Below are 23269 nucleotides of genomic sequence, written 5' to 3'. Positions count from 1 at the left end.
GAGTCAGCGACAGGGCTCTCTGGCCCTGGTCACTACATCTCAGCAAGCCACAGAACTGCTTGCAGCCACTTTCCTGGGGAGAACACATCCACAGCTGCTTTTTGGTGCAGCAGGATAATGGATCAATGTGATTTATACTGAACAGAGCTGGAGATCTGTACATTTGCTCACTTCTAAACAAGCTTGCAGAGAAAATTACCATGTAGTATTTCCGAAGTCACACTCAAATATTGACATTTCTAATCTTTGGTTGCTTTAAAAGATAGCTACTCTGCTTGCCAACCTCTTACAGAGGAGTTCTGTGTAGTGGGGCATGGCATCACTTACAGACAGATTTGAGGACACCGCAGAGCTCTGAACGAGAGCCAAACACCTCAAGAAGTGGTGGCTGGGCAGCTCTGTGCTACCAGCAACATCACTGCAGTAACAAACAGAATTTGTGCAGTCAACTTTACTTTAAAAAACACATTTTAGTATAAATACTATATTTATTAAATATCTTTACAATTCATTTAAATGTATTTACAGAACTATTCCTGCATAAGTTATACCTCAGACATGAAATTCACATAATTGCCTCTTATGTAAGCATAGATGATAGTCTCATTTTAACAACAACAAAAAAGCATCCTCATTAGATACAGACTCAGATTTGCTTCATTATTTCAGCTATCTTTGCAAGAACTACTTCATACAGTTTGTTTCTACACCCACACGCACAAAGTCTGGTTCCTTCCTGGTGAAAGGATGTCCATTACAAGAGATGGAGATTCCATCACAAAATACTTTACAGCTTTGCAAGACCTTCACCTCTCCCCTCTCCCTTACACAGTCATAACTGTCTGGTCCCAAAATCTTTTTTCTTCCCTTCTATTTATCTGCCGTACCTTCTTTAGAAACACAAAGAAAGCAAATTTAGAGGGAAACTGTATGCTGTAGGTCTCCCAAAGATAGCCGTAAAAGTAGCACAGAACCACAGAGTTTTCCGATTCACCACATCTTAGCCCTTTTTCACCCAAATACCCAGTAACACTGCTGCAGAAATCCCAACTCCCGCAAGCATTATTACCTGTCATGGTACCGTAGGTTACTGGTATCTAAAAATCTCTTCCTTTTCCTTCAGATTACTGCTCCCTACCAACCAGCTCCTGACAGCTAACAAAAACCTTCGGCAGCAGCTGAAAGTCAGCCTGTTCTCCCTTCAAGCGTGTTTCCATTACACAGAACACCTTTCTTGTACGTTCCTCTCATAAATAGTCACAATAATCTAATTCCTAGGAAGTGTTACTGCTTCATGCATCATTTAAAGTTATTTTGATAGTATGGGCCCTGTCGTTCCCTCTTCCAAAAAATCTGTTGTGCGCAGACAGCTTAAGTTCATAGGAAGAAATTAGGTTTGATATGTTTAGAGTGCACATCTTAAGAACAAAAACAAAAACAAGCATGTGATAAAAATATCGATTCTTTATAATACAGTATTGCTTTATAAACAGATGGAAAAGCTATAAGCTTTACTGGTCTTTGGTGTGTCCAGTGAGGGATAAACTCATGATTTGTAAATTAAAATCCAAATTTGTTCTTTATTAAAAAAATCATGACGTGATATGAGGCAAATGGCTTTATAGATACTGCTTAGCTAAGAACTGCTTTAACACAGACAGCAAGGCGTAGACTCAAACCCACCAGGCGGCACAGTTTAGCTTCTGAGAAGGTGGCAGAATCTCCCCGATCGAGGGTTCCAGACCCTGGACCAGCAGAGGCAGAGTACAGCGCATGCAACATCTCACTCGGGGGTAAAGCACCTTTGCCATACTCATTTATCTGATCCACAAACATTTCTCAATTTGTACTTCTAGAAAGAGGGGGAAAAAAATAATGAAGGCTGGGCACGAGCATACTGAGAGCAAGGGGTCAAGAGTGCAAAACGGTCAGGTCTACGAGGGCATTGTTTTAAGGTGAGTTCAAGGGAAAGAATAATTGATCAAATCAGCTCTAATAAAGAAACACGAGAGTAAATACTGGAGAATACAATGTAAAGATACCCAGATTTGAGAGAGCAGCACCCCTCCCAAATGCTAGAAAGAAAGCCCTATACTGCAGCATGAATACATTCCTTCTAACGAGACAGCTAGATACAGCTTGTTCAGTTTTAAAAAACAAGGACTGACAATTTGTGCAAAGTTATTCACCACTCACTGCTCCATGTATCGCGAAACTAAGTAATTTTTCTTCATTAATAGAATCCTCCCCGTACCCTCACCAAAATAGTATTTTGGTCAAGTTAGGGTAGTTAAGGCATTTTGACAAGTAATTACAAGGTGATTTAAAATAGAGAGCTAACATTACGCCAATTTAGGAATAGCAGATAAATTACTGAAGAGCTTCCAAATTAATCACTTATTCTTATTATAAATGAAATGCCTGTTACAAGCACGATGCATTGAAATATAGTAAAATGACATGTACATGGTACATGTTAAATGATCTTAAATAAAAGCTTGACATAGTTACGCAAATATACAGTACAAGTCCACAAAAATTCTTTAAACAAGTTGAGGTAACCTCAAACTTAAACAGTTTTAATACAATAAACCAGGTAGTAAAAATCTCCTTTTGAGAGCAGGTAAGATTACTTACTGACCAAGTTTAACTGCACTCACCTAAACATCAACATTACCCGACTTTTTATATATATAAAAACATGGCTTTAATTTATTTCTACATACTCTTCTACCAGCAAAAAAGTTAATGAAAAACTGACCAAAAATATATATATCTTTACAGCTATCAGCTATTTGTATGAACCTCGGAAAAGAAAGGAAAGCTTGCTGAAACAGGGGGGAACAATTGTGAGCTACTGTATTCGAAAGGAAATGTCATATTGCAAAGTGGCTGTTAGATAACTGTAAACATCATTAAGGTTTATTCTGAAAACCCTAAACTTTAGTTACTGAAATGTAAGTTTTGCTGATTATTCATTAATTGTTTCCATTTATGTACTTACTGCTGCTGCCACAGCATAAGCAAAGAGGTGCGTGGTTGAGAGCCAGAAATACAAGGATCAGCTGGGCTTGAACTGGTCCAGCGTGTGCTGTTCTACACAAGCAAGAGTGGCAATATTAACACAAATCATGTTTAGTTAACAACAAAGGTTATTCACCAAAAGTGAAGATGTTCAGAGTTGAGGCTGATCTGTTCTTTGTGCAGCCTCCCACTGTAGCATTTACGCCATGTCATCCTGTGCTGGTGAGATGGGTTAAAATGCTCGAAGGATCTCAACTTTGACCATCTTGGCTTCTTGAGACAAGAGTTATAATTTTTCTTTTAAAAAAAATAAAGTTATCCACAGCCAAAACATCCAGATATCAGGCCCATTATGGACGAATGATCTGCAGAACTTTTAAGATCACAGTTAAGCACCTGAAATCACAACACATTTGCATCCATATAACTTGACCTAAGTATGTTTTTGAAATTTTGTACTAGAAAAGGCTCCTAGGCTGACACCATGTATGGCAAGAGCAAAAAGTTTACAGCAGTTATAAATCTCCTGAAAACCAGAACTTAGAAACACGAAACCTCAGCTATCACTGTAACAAGACTATGCTTATGAAACTGTGTTCTGTAACATACCCTTTAATGAACAGTGAATGTTTCTAGTAGATAGAATAATATGCCCTCCTGTAGAGGTTTTATCTATTGAATCTAATTTGAAAGATGATAAACCAATTCTACTCATCTGAAAGTAAGTCACATTTCAAATGCGGTAACGATATGGGATTGATCCTCCCCCTTGTATGGACAATTACTAAGCTCTGAAAGACATGCTTCAAGCCTTGAACTTCTTCATTTCTTGCTGGCAGACAAAGACCAGTGTACTACGAGAGTGGTTCTTAACAAGGATTTCAGTTGTGTCTCAAGACAGGCAACGAGCTCAAAAACTGGCTGCTGAGATCAGCTGCAAAGGACAAAAGCAATCCTGCCAGCAGGAAACCGTACGTGAAGCGAGGAGCTCGGGGATAATGAAAACATCAGAAGCTGGCACTCGGCAGATCAGTCTGTGTACTCGGCTACAATAGAAAGAAGGACGGTGATGTCATCTGGTTTTCCCCCTGCAATATGGAAAGAATAAAACTGTTGTCAAACCACACTGGGTTGTCCTCCTCTAGCCTGCCATGTTCCCCCATGGAAAGCTCTTTTTGAGCTGGTTTAAATATGCAAAAAATGTATCGTGTAGACAAGGGAACTCTGCTTCCTCCACTTCCTCTCAGCTGTACAACTGAGGGTAGCAATGACATTTAGAAAAAAAGCTCTCTCCTTTTAAGCCAGAGTGAGATCATGAACTAATAGAAGGTACATAGAACCCTGAGCATCACTGTTAGCCAGTAGAGCACAGGAAAGAGAGATCACAACTGACACATTAATGAAGAGTCAGAAAGAACAACAAAATTCCAACAGTGGGCAGAATCTCGACTAAAATGCATCAAAAGAATAGGAAACTTAAAAAACAAAACAAAACAAAAAAACCCACACACTAACAACAAGAAAACCCACACACAAATCCTAAGAACAGGTCAAGTGCAGTTCTCCTGGGAGCTGGGAGAATTTGTATCAGGCTGGGTTCTTGGGCCAAGAGCCTACGTATTAGATTAAACCATAAAAAATAAAAATCAGTGCAGAGTTCTCTGCGTTCCAGCTACTTCCCCACAGGAGGCTTCTGATTAGCTGAGGCCTGGGATGACCTGCGTCAGGAGCTGGGGTCCTTGCCAAGCCAGGAGCGCTAGATTGGCGCTCTGCTGCCAACCACATTTCTTAACGCTCTTCTCCTATCAGATTTGGAAACAGAACTTTGCTCAAGATTTCTTCAAGATAGCAAGAGTGGGAGGAGGGGGGAAAAAATATCTTACCTCTCACATTCAATCCATTGTCACATGCGAACTGTGCAAATGGTGACATGTAAGTGGGATCATATGCCAGCTCGTGAGCTTGCTCAGCAATGCTTCTCGCAGTCTGCTGTATGCTCTCGTAGTTGGAGTTCTAAAATAACGAGAAACAAAGTTTATTTTTATAAATAAATCTATCGCTTGTTGCTTCACTGATGCACGTTGGTTTTGCAGACCCCTGACTGCCCTCTCTCGCAGATTAGGGCTCTGGTTATCACCTTCTGTTCCAAAGAAAAACCTAACCATGTCTTAGAGTTAATAAACTTGGGTTAGAACTGCAAATCTTCACAACTGAAGCCTAGACTAGCAGCTTTAAGACTCATTTTTTTTTTGATGATCTGTAGCATTTAGAATTCAGAAGACTAATACTTAAAATAGACTAAACGGTCTCACCTTAGGGAACCAGATTTGATAGCTAATACTAGTGGTTCACCCTGAAAGAGCCATTTTTCCCTCACAAAGTAGGTTCAGCTGAATTGAGTACATTTTACACCTTGACTGGAAAGTCTTAAGTCTGAGGCTCCTACCCAAATCAACGCTTTGAAAAACGGATGAGAAATAATTCAACGAGAGACTGACCTTTTTACAGATGGCATTTCTCTTTTTTTTTTTTTTTTTTTTCCCCAGTATCCCTGTTGCTTTACTCCAGTATTTTTCTTACCCGAGCCAACATGACACGACATTGTCATCTCAGAAAGTCTTCCCTGCAGCCCGGGGACTTAGCAGGCTCTTACACGATTAACTTTTGGCTGAACTTCCTACCCGACAGGGAACCTCAGCGCCTTTCCCAAACAGGCCAATAGGTGGAGCTCGATTTTTTTCCAGAAGAGAATTGAATCTCCAGCGTGTAGCAGGCTACCCGGCTGTCTGCACAGGGCAGGGAAGGTGGGCGTACCGCAAACAGAAATGTGCTGCAGCTACAGCCCAAGTAACAGCCACGCAGGTCAGAGACGAGCAAACCGGTCCCTGCAAAGCACGGCAGCACGCTTACACATCCTCGGCACTGCTGATACCTTCAGTAACCAGGTTAAAGCCTGTGACAGCTTGTGCTGCAGCACGATCCCACGCTCTGCTCCGCAGCGCAGCGACACGCTTCTCAATGTCAGCCCTGAGCATCGCACCAAGACAAAGCAGCAAGGGGCTGCAGGGAGGGGGAAACGCAAGAGTCTACCTCAAATGCAGGCAGAGGCCTCAGACATTTTGTCTGCAAAGCCCCATTCCCTGTCTGACACCGCCTCTCGGTTATGTACCTGCAGGATAAGAGCAGGCAAAGCATTTTTAAAACCACACTGTAATTCTACAGAGACTTCTTTGCATTTCATAACATCAAAATAGTTTCCCCGGGGAGGTTATACATATTGATACCTCTTAAGTACACTTTCCTTTCTGTAAGTAAATAGCCTCGAGCTAAATGCTCGTATCCCAACTAAAACAGTTTAATGTGTTTTCACTATTTAAAACAAGTATTTGTGGTGACTAATGTGGAAAAGTCGCTGCGAATTTTTGTTATCAGAACGTTCAAAATGTTCCATGCACGCACACACACAACCCACACTTCGGACAGCTCGGATTACTTTAGAATTGCTGTTTTGTAAGTCCTCAGAAAACCTCCAAATTAAGTTCATGCCTCACCCCACCCACCAAACGGCCCGAAAGAGAACTGTATTTTCACATATGTAATCTACAACCTGCAAGTGCAGATAAAATGCAGCCTGTGAGCAGCTGGCCAAGGGCAGTGCCCGCTGCTGAACACCTCTCCCTATCCCCCCGGTGTCTCCCTCGCACCGCACCCATCAGTGACATGTTCCTGGCTGTTACTCTGGAAACTTCTGCCAGCGTTGCTGCTTCTACATTCAACCTGGGTGAGGGTTCAAGAGACACTTTGGGGCCAACATCCCTGCTCACACGTGGTGTTAGCTGGTGAGTCTCCAAAGGGCAGCACTTTGTGGTGGGTCTTTCACGTATAACACAAAGCTGTGTGCTCAGAAAGAGCTGGTGGGAACAGCGAGGGATGACGAGGGCAAAAGATGCGAGATTCAGACTGTACACGCACACTTACTTTCAGCTTTTTTAATTCCTGCAGAATCATGTAGTCAGGCATGTTGTCAAACAGTCCGTCTGTCGCAGTCAAAATAATGTCTCCGAGTTGGACATCAAAGGAAGTACTATCGGCAGCATCAGGGCTGTGAAAATGACAGGTAATGTCAACGAAATGGCCTCCAGCTTTCACTAAGGCACCAAGCAATGTCAGCCCAGCACATTAACAGCTTTTGTAACTCGCTATTGTTACATGTTTTGCTGGAAAGGAAAGAAATAATCACCATCCGTGGAGCTTTTGCACCAGGATAGCTTGTCAAGAAAGCTACAACAAAAGACCTGTGATTGCAAACAGGTAATGTTCCAGCTATTACACAAAGGATTTGCATTTACAATTCCCAGATGAACAATCCTGCAAACTAATCCACTTCACAAGCGTGTCTCCATGGAAACCATTAAGTGGAATGGCAGCTGAGGGCTTCCTTCTCACCCATCTTCAACATGTAGAGAGCTGTACTTGAAAGGACAATTCCTAACAGAACGGCCAAGCCACTTACAGATTCTGAATCACTTTCTATTGCAGTGGAACATGAAGCATGTCTGGAAATCACTACCAGGAGACCACAGCTGGTTGGTCTACTTACGTTTAATACATTACAGCAGAAAATATCCGTACTGGCCATGAATGCTGCTGCAGAATCCAATTCTCAGAAGCAATGTAACTACAAAACCTTTATTTTCAAGGATTTTTCACAGATCTTTAAAAGGCAGAAATGACTGCATGCCACGCCATTTGGCTATGCCAGAAATCAGCTGAGGAAAGCAGCCCTTCTGCTGTGCACCGTCAACAAGGTTAGAGTTAAGATCGCCTGCCTATCCCCATATGTAGCCGAATTTAAGCATTTAACTGGAACAATGAATTAAAAAAATACTGGAGAAGCATTTAGACAACAAGCACAAGTACTAATTAATGTCAAGAACAGCGCAGGAACTAGCCAGAAAGCTATAATCATGATTCAGAACCGAAGTGTGGGAGCTCATTTATCTTGCACTTTCCTTACTGTGGGATGACTCAGATTACTTTGCTTTCCTGACTTCCACTGGACGTTATCATGTTATCAGCTATCCTCGTGCTATTTTTTGAACAAGACACTGAATTTCAGAACTATTAAGGTTTTAATAGTTCTGGAACTCCAAACAATCACTTAATCTTAGCCTAATAAAGAGGCTAGATTATTTAAGGGTTCTCATTTCAGGGTTTTACGCTGGTTTCCTCCCTGCAGCCTTAGGATGACGTAACAAAGCCACAAGCAAGAATGATCAGGTGTTTCAACAGCTTTCAAGCAACATTTTCAAAAAGAGCTATTTTGGTATTAGAACTTACAACCCTTAAGGCATAAGCCTCCAGATTTAAAAAAAAAATAAAATCAAAAGTTTAAGTTGCTTTCTCTGTTTACTGTGGTCTCTCTTTTAAGATCCTTTTATCATCCTTCTGTATTTAGAAGAGGGGTATCACTTTAATGACCGTACAACCATTGATTTGAGAGCAGTATTTTAATATGTATTTGAAAGCTATTTTTTTTTTCTTCACTTTTATTTTATTTTACTGGTTAGACTTCACGCAGTCACAGGATTTTTATCAGCCTGACATTCTTCGGGGAAGACACAAGTACAAGTCTGTCTTTGAAACAACTCATTTCTGTGAACAGATTGTCCTTTCCTATTACTCTCATTTCCCAGCTTGGTGTTCCGCCAAACAAGAGTTTTGCTCGTTTTGGTCAAATACAATATGCTGCTGGAGACACAGCGGCTTGGAAACACGAGTTACAGTCACATGTCCCTCTGCTCTATTCTTCAAGCACTTGCTACCTCGCTGCCAAGATACCTAAATTAGCGTACTCCAAACCAGTCTCAAGAGAGCACAGACAGGGACGGGGAAGGAAAGCCGCTGATAAGACAAGGCACTCGTGCAGGGCGGGCGGCACAATCACCGGCTGCAGCCTTCATTGTAGCAGCTCCATTGTGCAGTGTTGGTCTGTGGATCTGAACACCACAAACTGCAGGAACACTCTATATTGAATGAATGAGCACAAACCCAAAGCATTTTGACTGCAACAGCTTACAAAAATTGAGTAAGTACACAGTAAGAAGTGTTCACGGTACCTTAAAGATAGAAGGGCAGATATTAGAACCTTTTCTTGGGCACATTTAAATCCCACATGCTGTGCTGCATTATACAAGGAGCTCTTGAGACAGTAAAGCCACAACCTTTTGAGAGCTGATCACATATACAGATTAAAAATTTAAGATCTCCTTTCTTACCTGTCACTTAAGACAACTCCTTCCGCTTCTGGTGGAGCTATTGACAGTTGGAACGGAGTGTTGAAGTAATGCTGCTGTTCATCAGAACGATGTACTACTTCTCCTCCTCTGACTACCAAAAATCCAGAATCTCCCAAGTTGGCTGTATGTAAACGATGACTTGTTCTGTCCAGAACTACTATACAAGCTGTACTGCTTCCTGCAAGCAAACAGAACATCGTAACTGGAGCAAGCCTTACACACAGCCCTTATTCTTTCACTGACTTCAGTCATAATCCAACTATTCAGATATTTATCAAAGCTTAGAGATCAGGATAAATGGAAATTATTATGATTAATGCAAAAAAAATTATATACTGGCTTTGATTTTGGTAAACACGTCATGCTGACAAATACCTGTTTTGTTCCACTTCATTTACACTTTCCCAGCCCAACATATGTCAGCACATTCTGCTATAAGACTGGATTTACAGAAGTCACTTGTAACACTGAAATTCTGAAAGCATTAAGAGAATAGAATTCCAGTAGCATCCACACAATGCTAGGTGTTCTCCGCACATTTTTACTCCCCCGCTGTAAATAAAACACTCCAATTAAATACTTGGTTGCAAGCAGTTTCAGATAGCATTCCATTATTCTTGTCAGAACATGAGCACACTTTTCACTACAGCCTGGCTCTGCAGAGCTACCTTCTTTGTTTGAAAAAATAATAATCCTGTCAAGCGTTCAGGGCACTAACTCCACAAGTCTAAAGAAAACATGTTCTGGAGACAAATCTTGTTCCGGATTAAAGGAAGAACGGAAACGTGGCTACTTGTCAACCATACCCCGTGTTACCCCAGCCATGCCTGCAGCAACCACAGCATTCTCAATTCCTTCATGGGGAGGCAGCTGTCAACTTTGGTGGCAAACCACAGAAATTACAGCAGAGATACCCATGCACTCACAGAAAAACAGTGCTTGCTTAATTTCTGCCAACAGGAGCAGTACCACCAGAAGAGCGTTAACTCCTGAAGAGTGTGAAACACAGCTACAGCATTTCTTCCTGACTTCAAACTGCCTCCATCAGAATTCCCCATGCCATCTGCTAACAAACAGTTTTCTGGTTCATCTTCTATCCTTATGCTCTTGCAGCAGAAGTTTCCAAGCACATCTGTGTCTCGGACAGACCACAGACTTCTGATGAGCTAAACGTATTATCAGGCTTGCCTCCAAGACGAGTCCAGCTGGCCTGAGGCATCACCTGTTCTGGATGTTTCACCTCCAGTCCAGGGAGTTCCCCACAAAACCCTGCACTTAATTTGTTCTCTGGTGAATATACACGACCTTCTCCACTCTTGGTGAATGGTAAGTCAAAGCAGTATTTAAGGGAAGATTCATGTTTTATATATGACACCATCCAAGATTGCTCTGCGATGATAAGAATAGCTTTTAAATACATGGCACAATTTCCTCCCACTTCAGTCTTGTTTTAAAAATAATTTGCTAGATTCAATTCTGATGAACTAAACATCAAGGCAAAACACAACAGGAAGGAAAAGTTCATGCCTAATGAATCCTCCCTAATGAAGTCCTCTCCCTCCACTTTATTTCAAATAAATTCTAACTGCTCGTTGCTGTGGTAGCTCCAGAGGTGTTTTTTTTTTTTCTACCTCTAAAAATACCGCTCTTGGTAGTGGTATTTTCTTCCAGGAGAAGCGCTGAGGATCATTAGTTTCACATTTTAACTGTATTAGCACAGTGTAACTAGGAGGCCACGTGTGGAATGCAGATCTTGTGACTCAGCATACGCCGCGTTTCAGCCCTCGAAAGGTCAAGCCACACGGGGCTGCCTCTGTCTGCAGGGAGTGCTGAGAGCTCTCACCAGTGGCCCACATTTGGGGTCGCTTCCAGCTGCATCTGCCTCACACAGATGAGCACTATCAGACACTCAAAATCCTGATGGAATTAATGACCACTGCTGTTTTAGAAGTGACCTTACGTGTCACTGAGATTTAAACCTATTCTTTGGGCATATAATGCAAGAACATCTGTTCCTAAGCTCAGCAGAGGCGCTAAATATAGCTTACGCAGCGCTCTTCTGGCAGAGAAGTTTAAGGTCAGGTGAGAAGCATGCATATCACACAGGGTAACACTTTCTTGGTGCGTAAGAGGTCACCCGCCCTTTAGAAACGTGTTCCGTTTTCAAGGTTGTCAGCTGAGGCCACGCTTCGCCTCCCTATCTGTTCACCATTCCCAGGCAGCTGGAAGCACTGCCTAAAATCAAGTTTGACACAGGACATGCTAAGCACCTACTTTTGTTTGCTTTCAGAAGAAAAATATGTAAAGATTCCCCTGCAAGGAATTATAAAAAAAATCCGGGGTATTAGTGATCATACGACATAAATTATTTAAGTCAAGCTGTTAGGCTTAAAGTTCGTTGAACATAAAAGGCAACGGGAGCAGTAGGGCAAGGAGCAAGTAGAACTGCATCCAGCTATCACCAGAAAACATTTTTACTTGCACAGCTTAAACAAAAAGCCACAAACAACCCTTACGAGGTTTCAATGGAGAAGAGCTATTTATACAAGGAGTGCGTGCCATAGCAGGCTCTACTGCCAAACTCATTTTTCAAACTCTGCAAGCATTGGTGAATTGCCACCCTTCACACACAAAGACTTGAATATTCTATATTTCATATACAGATATTTACATACAGATATTTTTGTATATATTTTTTGTATATAATTAAGTACACGTCGAGGTAGCACACGACACATGCAATTCATGTGTTTCTGCTCTCTTACCAAGCAAAGGTACTTTGTTCTGCAGCAGCTCACAGTAACCTGCAGTGAGAATCCCGACAGGATTACTTGGTACAAACCGTCCTTCTTTCACTAAACGTTCACATGTTCGCATTAGAGTCCCTGAGAATTGAGAAGGGTCAACCCCATAGTCTCTCCAGCCACCGACACCATCTGCTACCCCTAGAAAAACAAAACAAAAAACAGAAAACAAGAGTTACATGAACAGAAATGGTTTGTAAAACGAGGTTTTTAACTTTTGACATCACTTATGGCATTCAATATCTGAAAGGCAGAACAAGGCACCTGCTTGAAAGAAAAAAATGTGATTAAGGGAAATAAATCACTAAACATTTTTAAGATGATTTCTGATATCAGCTGCCTGACAAAGCTCTGTACACCATCAGAATTGCTAAAAAGAAGGTACAAGTCAAATGATGTGAACTTCACAAGGAGACAGCTGACTTCACTAGAGGGAAAACTGATGTGGAATTTTGGAAGGAATTCAATCATATTAACCTTTGGTTAGCCCATTAAAAGGGAAGAAAAGAGCAATGATTAGTTTTAAATGTGAAGGTCATTAAGATTTTTTAATAGGATTGAAACGATAAAGATCTTCCCCACTAGTCAACGCCCCAAAGTTTCTCCTCGAGCTACCTGCTCACAATAAGGATGACATTTTTCCACTTAGTACTATCCATTTCTGCAAAAACTAAATCTCCATTAAATAAAATAAATAAGAAACAACAGACAATCCAACACAATGCTAGGACCTATGTCTGCAAGGACAGTTTGTTGCTTAAAACTTTAGCCAAGGAAAAGAAGGAAAACTGATCGTGGCCCCATAAATTTCCATTGTCATTCAAAACAACACAGACATGAGAAAACTCAACCAATTCTGCCAAAGGCTGGGAACATTCTGAGCAACCAGAGATGCAAATGGCATGGTCAGGGAGAGACAAACAGTTGGGTCAATCACTGTTCATAGAGGTTTGATGTGGAAATCAGTGGAAATAAGAGCAAGAAAAGTGCTTTTGCTGTCGCATACGCAGAGGAAAATCAGTTTGGGCATCTGTCAGACAAATATTACAACAGATAAAACTCCTGAACCGGGTCGGGAGCAACACAGCAGATACTGCACATCAGACCCTCAGCATTCTGAGCTCTGTCCAGGCACACATCGTGTCATAAGAACAGCAGCAGTGCCCCCACTGCAGCTTCCTCAAACACAGTTTAGCAGTTTTCAGCCAACTACGAAGTTTCCAGAGAAACTTTGACCCCTGGTGCCTCAGGGAGAATGTGTGCGAGGTGGCACTAGGACCTATCAGGCTGCAATCGGAGATCTTTCCATGGCATAGGAAAAAAGAACTGGGCAAGCTAATGATAAAGGGCTGTGCAGCAGGAGCGAAGAGACATTGATCCCCAAAAAACAGAGGGAAATGGATTTCTAAAAGTGAGGGAGAAAGAAATCGCAGCTGAATTCCCAAGTGAGAAATGCTACAATACATGACACACACACAAAGTTAGGAAAATTATCACTGACCTTTAAGAAATTAAAAGAGCTTTTAAATTTATTTTGAAGCGGGTAACAAAAAATGAAAGTGAGTGGCCATCAGGAAAAAGAAATGGTTTAATTATCCAGTTCCAACACTTGTGGCAAGTGTCATGGGCTCGCTCACACGGGGCTTTGTCTTCATTTTTATCTACTGCGACCAGTCACTGACAGTAAATGATATTCTGCTGCCCACGTGGCTTCCAAGTATTTTGAATTTCTTTGATCAGCTTTAATGCTAAAGTTAAAATGCTGCTGGAAGCGTGAAGTACTATTTATGAGAGAAAAGTATTTCTAATCAGAATTCCTTCCCAAATCTTTTTGATCTTCAGCATGTAAGGGGCTGGCCACTTCCAGCCCAGGTTTCTGCAGGAAAGTAAAGCTAAAATGGTGTGTTCATGATAAAGGTGCAATGAGCCAGTCTCAGAGCTCAGATTGTGCTGATTTTCAGGCATCGGAAAGAAAACCACTATTAGCAGAGGCACAAAAATGTGACTGAAGTGGTAAAACTCAGTTCGCCTCATCTGCAAACGCCCTTCACGTTGGTCACCATCTGAAACTGAGACGGGAGGTTTAGAGCAGCCCTTGGCACCAACTCTAATCTGACAGGAGGCTACATCCAGATTCTCAACAGCCTATCAACATTAATCAGATTTCTCCCAAAAATAGTGCACAACCTTTCGGACACCTGCTTTGTCCGGTCGCTTTCTTAGAAGAACAGAGCAGGGAGGCAGGTCCCTGAGCTCCCCTCTTCGGGGCAGTCCCTGGAACGAAGCTCCTGCTAAAGCTTCCTGGCTTCCCCGCGATGCCTGAGCAAACCAACCTGCCTTCCCTGGTCCCGCAGCTCCAGGTTAATGCTGGATTAAACCTTTGCTTTCTGCCGCCACTCAAACAAGCCTGGAGTAAGAGATCAACAAGAAAAGTGTTCCCACTCAGACCTACAACTTGAAATAGCAACCGAGCATCAGTTTGGGTGACTGCTCACCTTACATTAAGCTACCACAGCAGCAGCTTTTTTTCCTTTGAAATGAGCACAGTCCTGCTGGAACTTTGCTGGCTGATTACAGCAAGAATCACTTTAGGGACAGGCTTAATGGGGTTAACCAAAAAGGCAGTGTTTGACAGCTACTGTGCAGACAGTACTTTTGGTTCCTCAGGTTGATACAGAACAAGCTCATGAGATGTTAGGGAGTTCCCTCAAAGGCTCAGTAAGTCAACTTGGCTTCAGTCTTCTCAGGAAATACTTAAACAGAAACCAGAGCATTAGTACTCAGTGTGGGAAAGCAAGTCACCAGAGAAAGCACCTGGTCAGGTTAATTATCAAAACCTACCTCAATTTTAAAGTGAAAATAAGAGCATGCCACGTAATCTTCTTTGCTCACTTCTCACTTCAGGCAGGAAACCTGAACCATACTCACGGCAGCACACTTCACGCTGTCCTGAGCCCCGCAGCAGCTCTGCCTGCCTCCTGGAAGCTACAAACAGCCAGCTGACGCTGCCTTCCCAAAAGCCCTCCTCTAGGCAGTCCACCTGGAGGTCCTGACTTCGCTTCGCACCACTCCTAGGGTAGCAGTGTCTGAATAAGAAGCAAGGAGACAGTCGTGGCCATGAGCTCCTTCCCCATCTTGGCACAGGAGCAGGGCAGGCCTGCACTCAAGCTCTCACCACCTCCTCAGCACCTCACTGCCGCCATCAACTGCTCATCCTCACCCAATTTGGCCAACATGGAGTTCCTGCAGTTTGTTTTTTTACTGCACTTTTTAAAGACAGGTTGGTTCATTTCGTTTAAGCTGTGACCTTGTTGGCTCCTGGAGCGTGGTGCACAAACGCCGCCCCAGCAGGCGGCCGCTTCCTCCTGCTCAGGCACCGAGCCAGGGATCACCGCTGCCATCAGGACCTACCTTCAGCACAGTTTTTAAATAAAAACATTATCTTTAAATTCTCAATATGAACTGGCCGATTTTACAGGGAAGGAGGATGTGACTTTTAAATACACTGCTACTGATAAACACAGCTGAAAATACAGTTTGAAAAAAGCTTTGTGAGATCTGATACACAGCAAACACGGAGCAGAAGTACATGAGATGGTTCAAGCTCCAGAAGCAGCAAGAACTGAAAGTGTGACTCACAAAACGGACCAGTTCCTACATCCTAGCTTGTTCTTTCTCTATCACCCAAGGGAAATTCATGGGGACTGACACCAGCAGCATCACCAGCAAGGAATGATGCCAAGCTGTACTCATTTAGAGTAGCTTTGTTTTAATAGAAGGAAAAACAAAAAAGGAAAAATTCTAAATAGCCGTTATTCTAACAAATAAAAGAAGCTACTCAGGTTTTGATTTTCTTACCTTTCACCACCAAAAAATTAAGTATTACCCTCCAGTATCCACATTTTACTTGCCCATCTTATGAAATATCAATCACCGGGTATTTAAAACAAACTGTGTGACTGACAAAAGAATTAGTGAAATTGAACTGTGTAGAATCTTTGATTTTACTAAGCTATTCAGTAAATCAGAAAGTTTTATACAGAATAACTATTTGGATATTCCCTGCTTCAGCCTCTGCAGAAAGTAAGTGCACAAACGTCCACATGAGATAGCGAAATGTCTGTGGCTAGATGAACAACCACTGTAAATAAAGCCATTGAAAATTTCACAATAAATTACTTCCAATGAGCTTCTCCAGTTAACTAGATCACAGAGACCTCCCAGAGTCAGTGAGAGTTAACTCTACAACTCCATCGCCTTCTGCTGGAAAATACACAACCACTGCTGCCAGATCAAACACAGGCTGCACGTGTCAGCCCCAAAACCAGCTCCTCAGCCTCCTAAGGAGTTGTACACTGGGACAGGGAAAGTTGTAAGGAAGCTTCACAACAAGGCACGCTGACTGATGCAGCAGCGCTGAAACCGAGCACGTGAAGATGCCGGCATCAAAATTTGATAAAAAAAAAAAAAAAAAAAGGCTTTTGAAATGCTAAAAGCACCCGGGATAAAATGCCAGCTGAAATGCAAATGGAATGTTTTGACTGCCAGCCCCGTGTAGGGTTAGCTGCAGAAGCCCAGGAGCAGCCAGCAAGTGCTGAGACTGGCAATACGGGCTCTTCACTGCACGCTGACTTATGTTTCATTTTATGTCAGATCCAGATGTTGTGCCTCATTCAGAGCAAATAAAAACGCCACAAGCTTGGAGTTCAGAACAAAACCATGACATTAATCAAACTGTTTCACAGAAAGAGCTTTCCGAGTGGAAGTTGTGGCTGGCTGGCAAACGAAGCTGCCCATGGCCAGAAGCCAAAAGTATCACTCTGTCCCAAAAATCTCTCAAAAAACTTCAAAATATTGCCTCGCAGCTAAGAAGAATGCACACATGGAAGCATCAGGCAGGTGCCATGTGTGCCATCAGGAGCTGCATTTGCATGAGCACACAATTAACTTTGTAAGATGTTCCACTCATCCTGCCGAACTTTAAGTTTCTTGAGAGCCTTCCTTACCTGAATTAGCGATGAATCACAGATAAAAGAACATCAAAATGGTCTATTTCTGCAACTGGAATTATCTCGCATCAGATACAGAAGACCGACAAAAATGGTAACAAAGCCCAATCTGCTGCACTGCACAAGTCTGAAATACAGCATCTAATATTTGTCAACAGATCAGAATGGAGATAACCCGATAAGATTTCTTGTTTTATCAGTGACAAGATAAGTCCCACAGCTCTCCATCCAAAGGCAGTCACATGCCCAGCCCCAGCACTAACCCCCCCCCAGCAGCACCGCTGGCAGCGTGTACGGGATCACCCGCACGGGATCACCGTGTTACAGCCAAGTGGTGGCTCTTCCTCCAACACCCCCCTTTAGATCTGAGAAAGAAATCACCTGGTGGAATACAAATCCCCAAAGGCAGGTTGCATGCGGCTGGTAGCTAGTTACAAAAGGAGAAGGTGCTTATTCATGCTGTGTATTTTAGAATTCATACCAGTCCTTAACCACCCTTGCATTAACTACAAAGGTACAGGGAGAATAAATGGCCAGGCAATTAGGAGGAACACAAAGCAAGAGGCAAGGTGAGAAGCGTTGAAGCACAGACTGAAGGAGAAACTGAAAGCATTGCTTCGTGCACCTACTTCCAAGAAAAAGCAGCAGTTCCTCATCATTTTTTTTTCCTGCTGCAATACACAGCTGTTCAGGAAACAGGTTTCTACCAGCTCTCCCACCTGTTGTATTCGAGTCAGAGAAATATGCTCAGTGGATTTTGACAGTTATAAGCTTTTTTGTTGTTGTTTTTATCTCAGAGTTCTGTATAAACTTCCCTCCACAGCCAGAACTGCTCGACCTCTCGAGGTGTTGAGCAACCCCAAAGCACTGCTTTGGAGCTGAGCTGCTCCCAGCAGTTTGCATTTAAGTGTTGGGAAGGGACAGGTAGCGTAGCACAGACATCAGCCAGGCTCCAAAGTGCTCACTGCCCCAGTAATTTCAGGCTCACAGTATCAGTGGTGCAGATGAACCAAAATAAAGTTGTGGATATCTGCAACATTCGCTGCAATTAATGCCTCACCTGCTGTGCTGTGTTCTCCTTTGCTTATTTCCTTCTGTGATCTCTGACAGAACCTGCTTTGCTTTCAAGCAGCAACCTCTAAGATCTGCTTATGAATGGAAAAGCGACCACTATCAACAAGCATCAGGAGCCCTTACACCTAAATTAAGTGTTCAGCTGTAAATTGCGATGAGAATACGCCGTGTCCCAGGCCCATCCAGAAATGGGGGTACATAATCTGTTGGAACAATCAGATTTTAGTTTCATTCTCAGAGAGCAAGCTGCTACATTTCTAAGAGGTTATGTTAAATGCTACTCCAGAACAGCCCTGCTGACATTTGGGTTAGCTGCCCTGACAAGTGAATCAGTGAGGCTGTTAGTGGGGATGTTTCTCAATAACCTCTGGTTTCTCTACAAATGACAATATTTTTCCTCACGTTAAAAAAATGGTTTGGACTATTATGACACATACAACTTTTTTTTTTTTTGTTTTTCCAAATCACTGATTATTCCCTCTAAAATGCCTTGAGTTCTCCCAAGAGAGGAGGTAAGACAGCACTCTGAAACAACCCGGCCACTTGCCTTCTTTAGCATGCAAAGTTCAAGCAGCAATCTCTTTAACAGGTATGACACCAAATAAACCACTTAACGTAGGCTTACGTGACCTTCAGGCACCAGAGGAAGAATCCCTTCCTCCTCTGTAGTTGCTGGGACAAGACTGACATTTCATTTACAAATCCTTTTACATTTTGCAGTTTACTTTTCTCAGCAGGACTGAAAATATTCCGGGGGCTTCACCACCCTAGAGGTTTACATACCTCCCAGGCAGGCAGATGACAAACTCAATTTTCAAATACGATGCCATTCCTTTCAGTTTAGAGTTGCTGCCCTCCATTTCCCCCTTCTCCTCCCCAAAAAACTCAAGATTTGCAGCAGATAGAACAGCTGCCAAATTTTAACTCGCGGTGGACAAACAGCACCCCGCTGCCAAAGAGTTTTTTCCTACTACTGCGGGACAGAAATAGTTTGGAAGAGTCGTCAAGTCACACAGGCTACACCCAAACTCCTGCCCAGCAGACACTGCAGAAGTGATGCTGTCACGAGATGCACGCTTGGTTGCTGTAACGTTTCTCTAATGAGTCACACACTTTGGAAAATCCATTAAAAAATAGTATAGAGATCGGGAGCCCGATAAGGCAGGAATAAGCAAGAAAAGACAGATCCCAACAACAGGAAAAGATCGCCAGCGTGAAAGAGCTCAGCACTTAACTGTCCAAGCTTGTTTTGTTAAATAAGTGAAATGTTTTCTAAAGTTCATTTTCAAGTCATGTGTTACTCCCTCTGCACCAAGAACTACTCATACCCTAACTAGAAAGAAACGAAGGTGTCAGTTTCTGAAGAGTTTTGTTTTTCAGCTTTGAAAAACACTGACACCCTTGGAAGTCACAGAGTCGTGGTTTCAGATGTGAACAGGTACAGAAATGTCTACCAGGTCAGGAAGATACTTCAGTATTTTGATCTTGTTATTCTGTAGCTTTCTGAGGGTCTGGACAATAAAGACACCAGCAGTGAACACACAGAAAGGTGCAAGCAGCAGCAAGAAGCAAACACAGGCCTGAATCACAGAGCTCCAGAGATTAACAGTAACAGTAAAGCTATTTCCTTTTCTTGGAGTGATCCCAAAGGAAACACCAGGGATTTGAGTTCCTTATTCTTCCCCAAGCTCAGGATGGGAAGAAACATGCAAATTGAACCGGTAGGTACCGGCCAGAAGTCAAAGAGACAAAGACCCAAGGCTTCAAGCACATCCCTAACAAGCCTTATCAAGCCTTGAACAGCTACAGGAGGGTTGGAAATAACATACAGATATCTTCGTCTTTTCTTTCTCTTACAGTGAAAGGCTAAGGACAGACTAGAAGACACTTGCATTTTCACCCTTCAGACCATACAGCATACAGAAAACAAAAGAAGCGCTTGGCATTGTTGTATCTGCTATAAACAGGCTGCCTCTTGAGCCCCAGTCAACTTTTGTTTGACCTAAGAAAATGAATGCCCAAGCAAGCACTCATGCCAAGTGGCTGGGAGTAGCTCTTTCACTGGAACACCACACCCATAGCCCATCCCACACAGGCATGCTTTCCATATATTGATTCTGGAAAAGACGGGCACGGAAGGGTTTTAAATCCATTATCTGGTACAGCGTGGTCACTGATGACCACCAATGCAGGCTAACCCCAAGCGGTACGCCTGACATTTACTCTTCTCTGCAAGTATTACTGCACCCTGCGTTCACTTTCACTCAAGCCACTTGACCTCTTCATTAAACTAATGCTGAAAAAAACGAAGCTGGTAAAGCTTCAGGGAGGTTCAGCCCAGGTAGTTCTGCCAAGGGGCAAAGTTAGGCAAGTATAAAGTTGGTACGGGATTTATGAGGCTCACACAAGCACACACAAAACTTAAGGAACCTCAGATTTGCAATGAGAGCAAGGGGATTTGAGGGCAGGAAAACACTGGTGCTGAAACTCCCTCCCTTGGTTGAAGATTTGGTGAGAAAGGGAGAGCAAAGATGTGACAGTAATGGCAGAAACAAGGGGAAAACTGCTATGTTCAGGCTTAAGAACTACTGATGAAGAAAAAGCATCAAGTTAGATTGCATCAGAAACCATCCTGAGCGTTAATGCTTGCAGAATACAGTGGTTTTTGGTTTAGTGGCACACATTAATAGCAGAAAAGCAATAAGGAACGTGAAAATAGCTTCACAGGAGGAGGGCAGCTTTTCTATTTAAACTTGTCTTCTTGATACTAGACATCCTAGTACGAAGCTGTCCTTGCTGCTTGAGCCTTAGCGGAGTTATAACTGTTTGTTACCAAGTTGCCATGAAAATTAATGCAAAGACAAACTCAGCAATGCAACTCTGCTGATTCCAGTGGGAAGCCACCACAAGCTGTAGGTCCGCATATGGTAACTGCCAAATATGGCCAAAAACCCTAAATACCGTGCGATGGATCTAAATCTACTCTCTTCCCCGTGCAAAAAGTCCATCTATGCGTGAAGCATGCTCTGCATTTCTCTTAAGGGCAGATACCAATTGCTGAGCTATTTATCAGCGCTGGCCTAGTAAGAGCTCCAAGGCAGCCAGCCTCAGTCACATGCTGGAGCACGGCTGCCCAACAGCTGATTTTAATGGAAAAAGTTCCTTTGGGACTGGCACAAGAAAAGATGCAGGATGTCTACATGCATCGGGGGGTTTCCCACACCTCCTGGGAGCTGCAGCATCACTGTTAGAGTATCAGCTCCCTTCAGAATAACCGGCAATACTGTTACCTAGCAGCCAGCTACAGCTTCCTGGCAAAAAAACATTTCAGCTACATTAAATGGCACGCAGGTTACAGTGACAGCACTGGGTTCCAGACTCACCAAGGGCTGTCACATCAGGAGGCACTGCAGGGCAACCCCAGCATTTTTTAAATTTTAAGTGACAGGGAAAAAAAAGTTTTTTTATTTTAATGTCAAAATTGTGGTAAATGTACTTGAGTCACTGAAAAGCTAACTTTTCCAGAGTGTCTGCCAAATTCAACCTTGACTACACAGGAGAAAGGTCAAGCACTGTCAAAGGCAACACCGCTCATAAACCACAGATTCCGTTGATTATCTACTATTATCCACCACTTGTAAAAATTTGAACTGGTTGGGATTCATTTTACAGATGAGCCCAAACCAGAGCAAGCAACCAGGCCACAACAAACACCGAAACTGAAGTTTGACATTTGAAACCAGCCTCAATGTCACTTTGCCTTTCACTTGACAAGGACACGGCACGCGCTGGAATAAGGAAGCTCATGATTCAGTGGTCTTTTACATGGAAATGCACACGCCACATGGAGCTTGCTGAGCTTTTAGGGAGACAAAGAGAGCAAAAGGCACTGGAAGGAGTTTCTCTGGCCTTGGGAGCCAGCAGGCCTGGCAGGCAGCTACAGGTGAAAGGCAGGGCCTAGGCTCCCGGCCTCCGCACCACCTTGTGCCAACGGCGTGCTGAGAAAGGGGATCATATAGTGTGAGAAAGAGAGGATGGGAAGCAAGGAGCATGACCAGAAGCCTCACGCTTTCCTGTGTTACAGAATTCAGCAGAAAGCAACCATTCAGGATCACCTTTTTGGCAGGAACCCTGCAGACACCAAAGCACCTGATCCAAGCAGAAGAGACCCGGCTCATGAAGCGTGAGAGTCACAAAACACAGAGAGGGCAAGCGAGGCCGGGCTGCGTCCCTTTGTCCGCGGCCCGGCTGCGCCACAGCCACCAAGCCGGGCCCGGTGTGTCCCCCCCCCCCCGGGTACTCACCCAACACATCAGCCGAGCGGTGCCTGGCCACGAAGCAGGCGTCATCCCCGTAGCACATGCCTTTCTTCAGGATGCCCTTGCGGAAATCTTTGCCGAAGCCGCAGCTGGCCGTCACCAGGCTGTAATCGCGGGAGTCGGTTTGCGAGAGGCCGCCCAGCACCGCCCGGGCCACCAGCCTGCCGTAGGACAGCACCGAGAACATGGCGCGGGGCGCCCAGCAGCCCAGGGCCACCACGGCGGGGAGCCAGCGGCGGAGCCTCCTCCTGCCCTGCGAGCGGCCGCCGCAGCGAGCCAGCCTTCCTTCTTTCCCCCGGCGGCCGGCTGGGCTCGGCCCGGCTCCGCTTCTCCTCACGCCGGCTTCTCCTCGCCTCACGCCGGGCCCGGCCCCTCACAACCGCCCCCCCCCCCCCCCCTCTTCCTCACTTCCCGGGGCCGGCCCCCCCCCGCCCTCAGCGCGCCCCCTTGACGAGCCGGGGCGGCTCCCTCCCGCCTTCCTCTCCTCGCCGTCGAACCCCCCGCGGGGGGGGGGAAACACACGACGGGGCCGCGGGCTCCGCCTCCGCCCCGGTCAGAGCCGCCGGTGCCCGCAGCGCCGCCCCCGCTCCCCGCCGCCCGCCGCCGCCGCCATCTTCCCTCCCGCGCGTGCTCGGGGCCGGGCGGCCTGAGGAGGGAAGGTCAACCCCGCCCCGCCGCACTGCGCATGCGCAGCGCTCCCCCCCTCCCTCCCTCAAGCCAGCCCCCTGCGCAGCGGTGGG

At 44.1% G+C, this 23269-nt stretch overlaps 1 protein-coding gene across 1 annotated transcript; it reads right to left on the bottom strand.

Moving 5' to 3' along the window:
* Nucleotides 1-468: 468 nt before the first annotated feature.
* Nucleotides 469-23151, bottom strand: PPTC7 (protein phosphatase targeting COQ7). Its single transcript, XM_068653843.1, has 6 exons — nucleotides 22515-23151; nucleotides 12089-12268; nucleotides 9303-9501; nucleotides 7003-7126; nucleotides 4908-5037; nucleotides 469-4112 (listed from the first exon to the last, which is right to left on the bottom strand). The coding sequence occupies exons 1-6, from the start codon at nucleotides 22714-22716 to the stop codon at nucleotides 4054-4056; spliced, it is 894 nt and encodes a 297-aa protein (XP_068509944.1). The 5' UTR covers nucleotides 22717-23151; the 3' UTR covers nucleotides 469-4053.
* Nucleotides 23152-23269: the final 118 nt, after the last annotated feature.

Source organism: Anas acuta, chromosome 17 (assembly GCF_963932015.1).
Source record: "Anas acuta chromosome 17, bAnaAcu1.1, whole genome shotgun sequence".
Lineage (NCBI taxonomy): Eukaryota > Metazoa > Chordata > Aves > Anseriformes > Anatidae > Anas > Anas acuta.
This window is presented reverse-complemented; position numbering and strand designations above follow the sequence as displayed.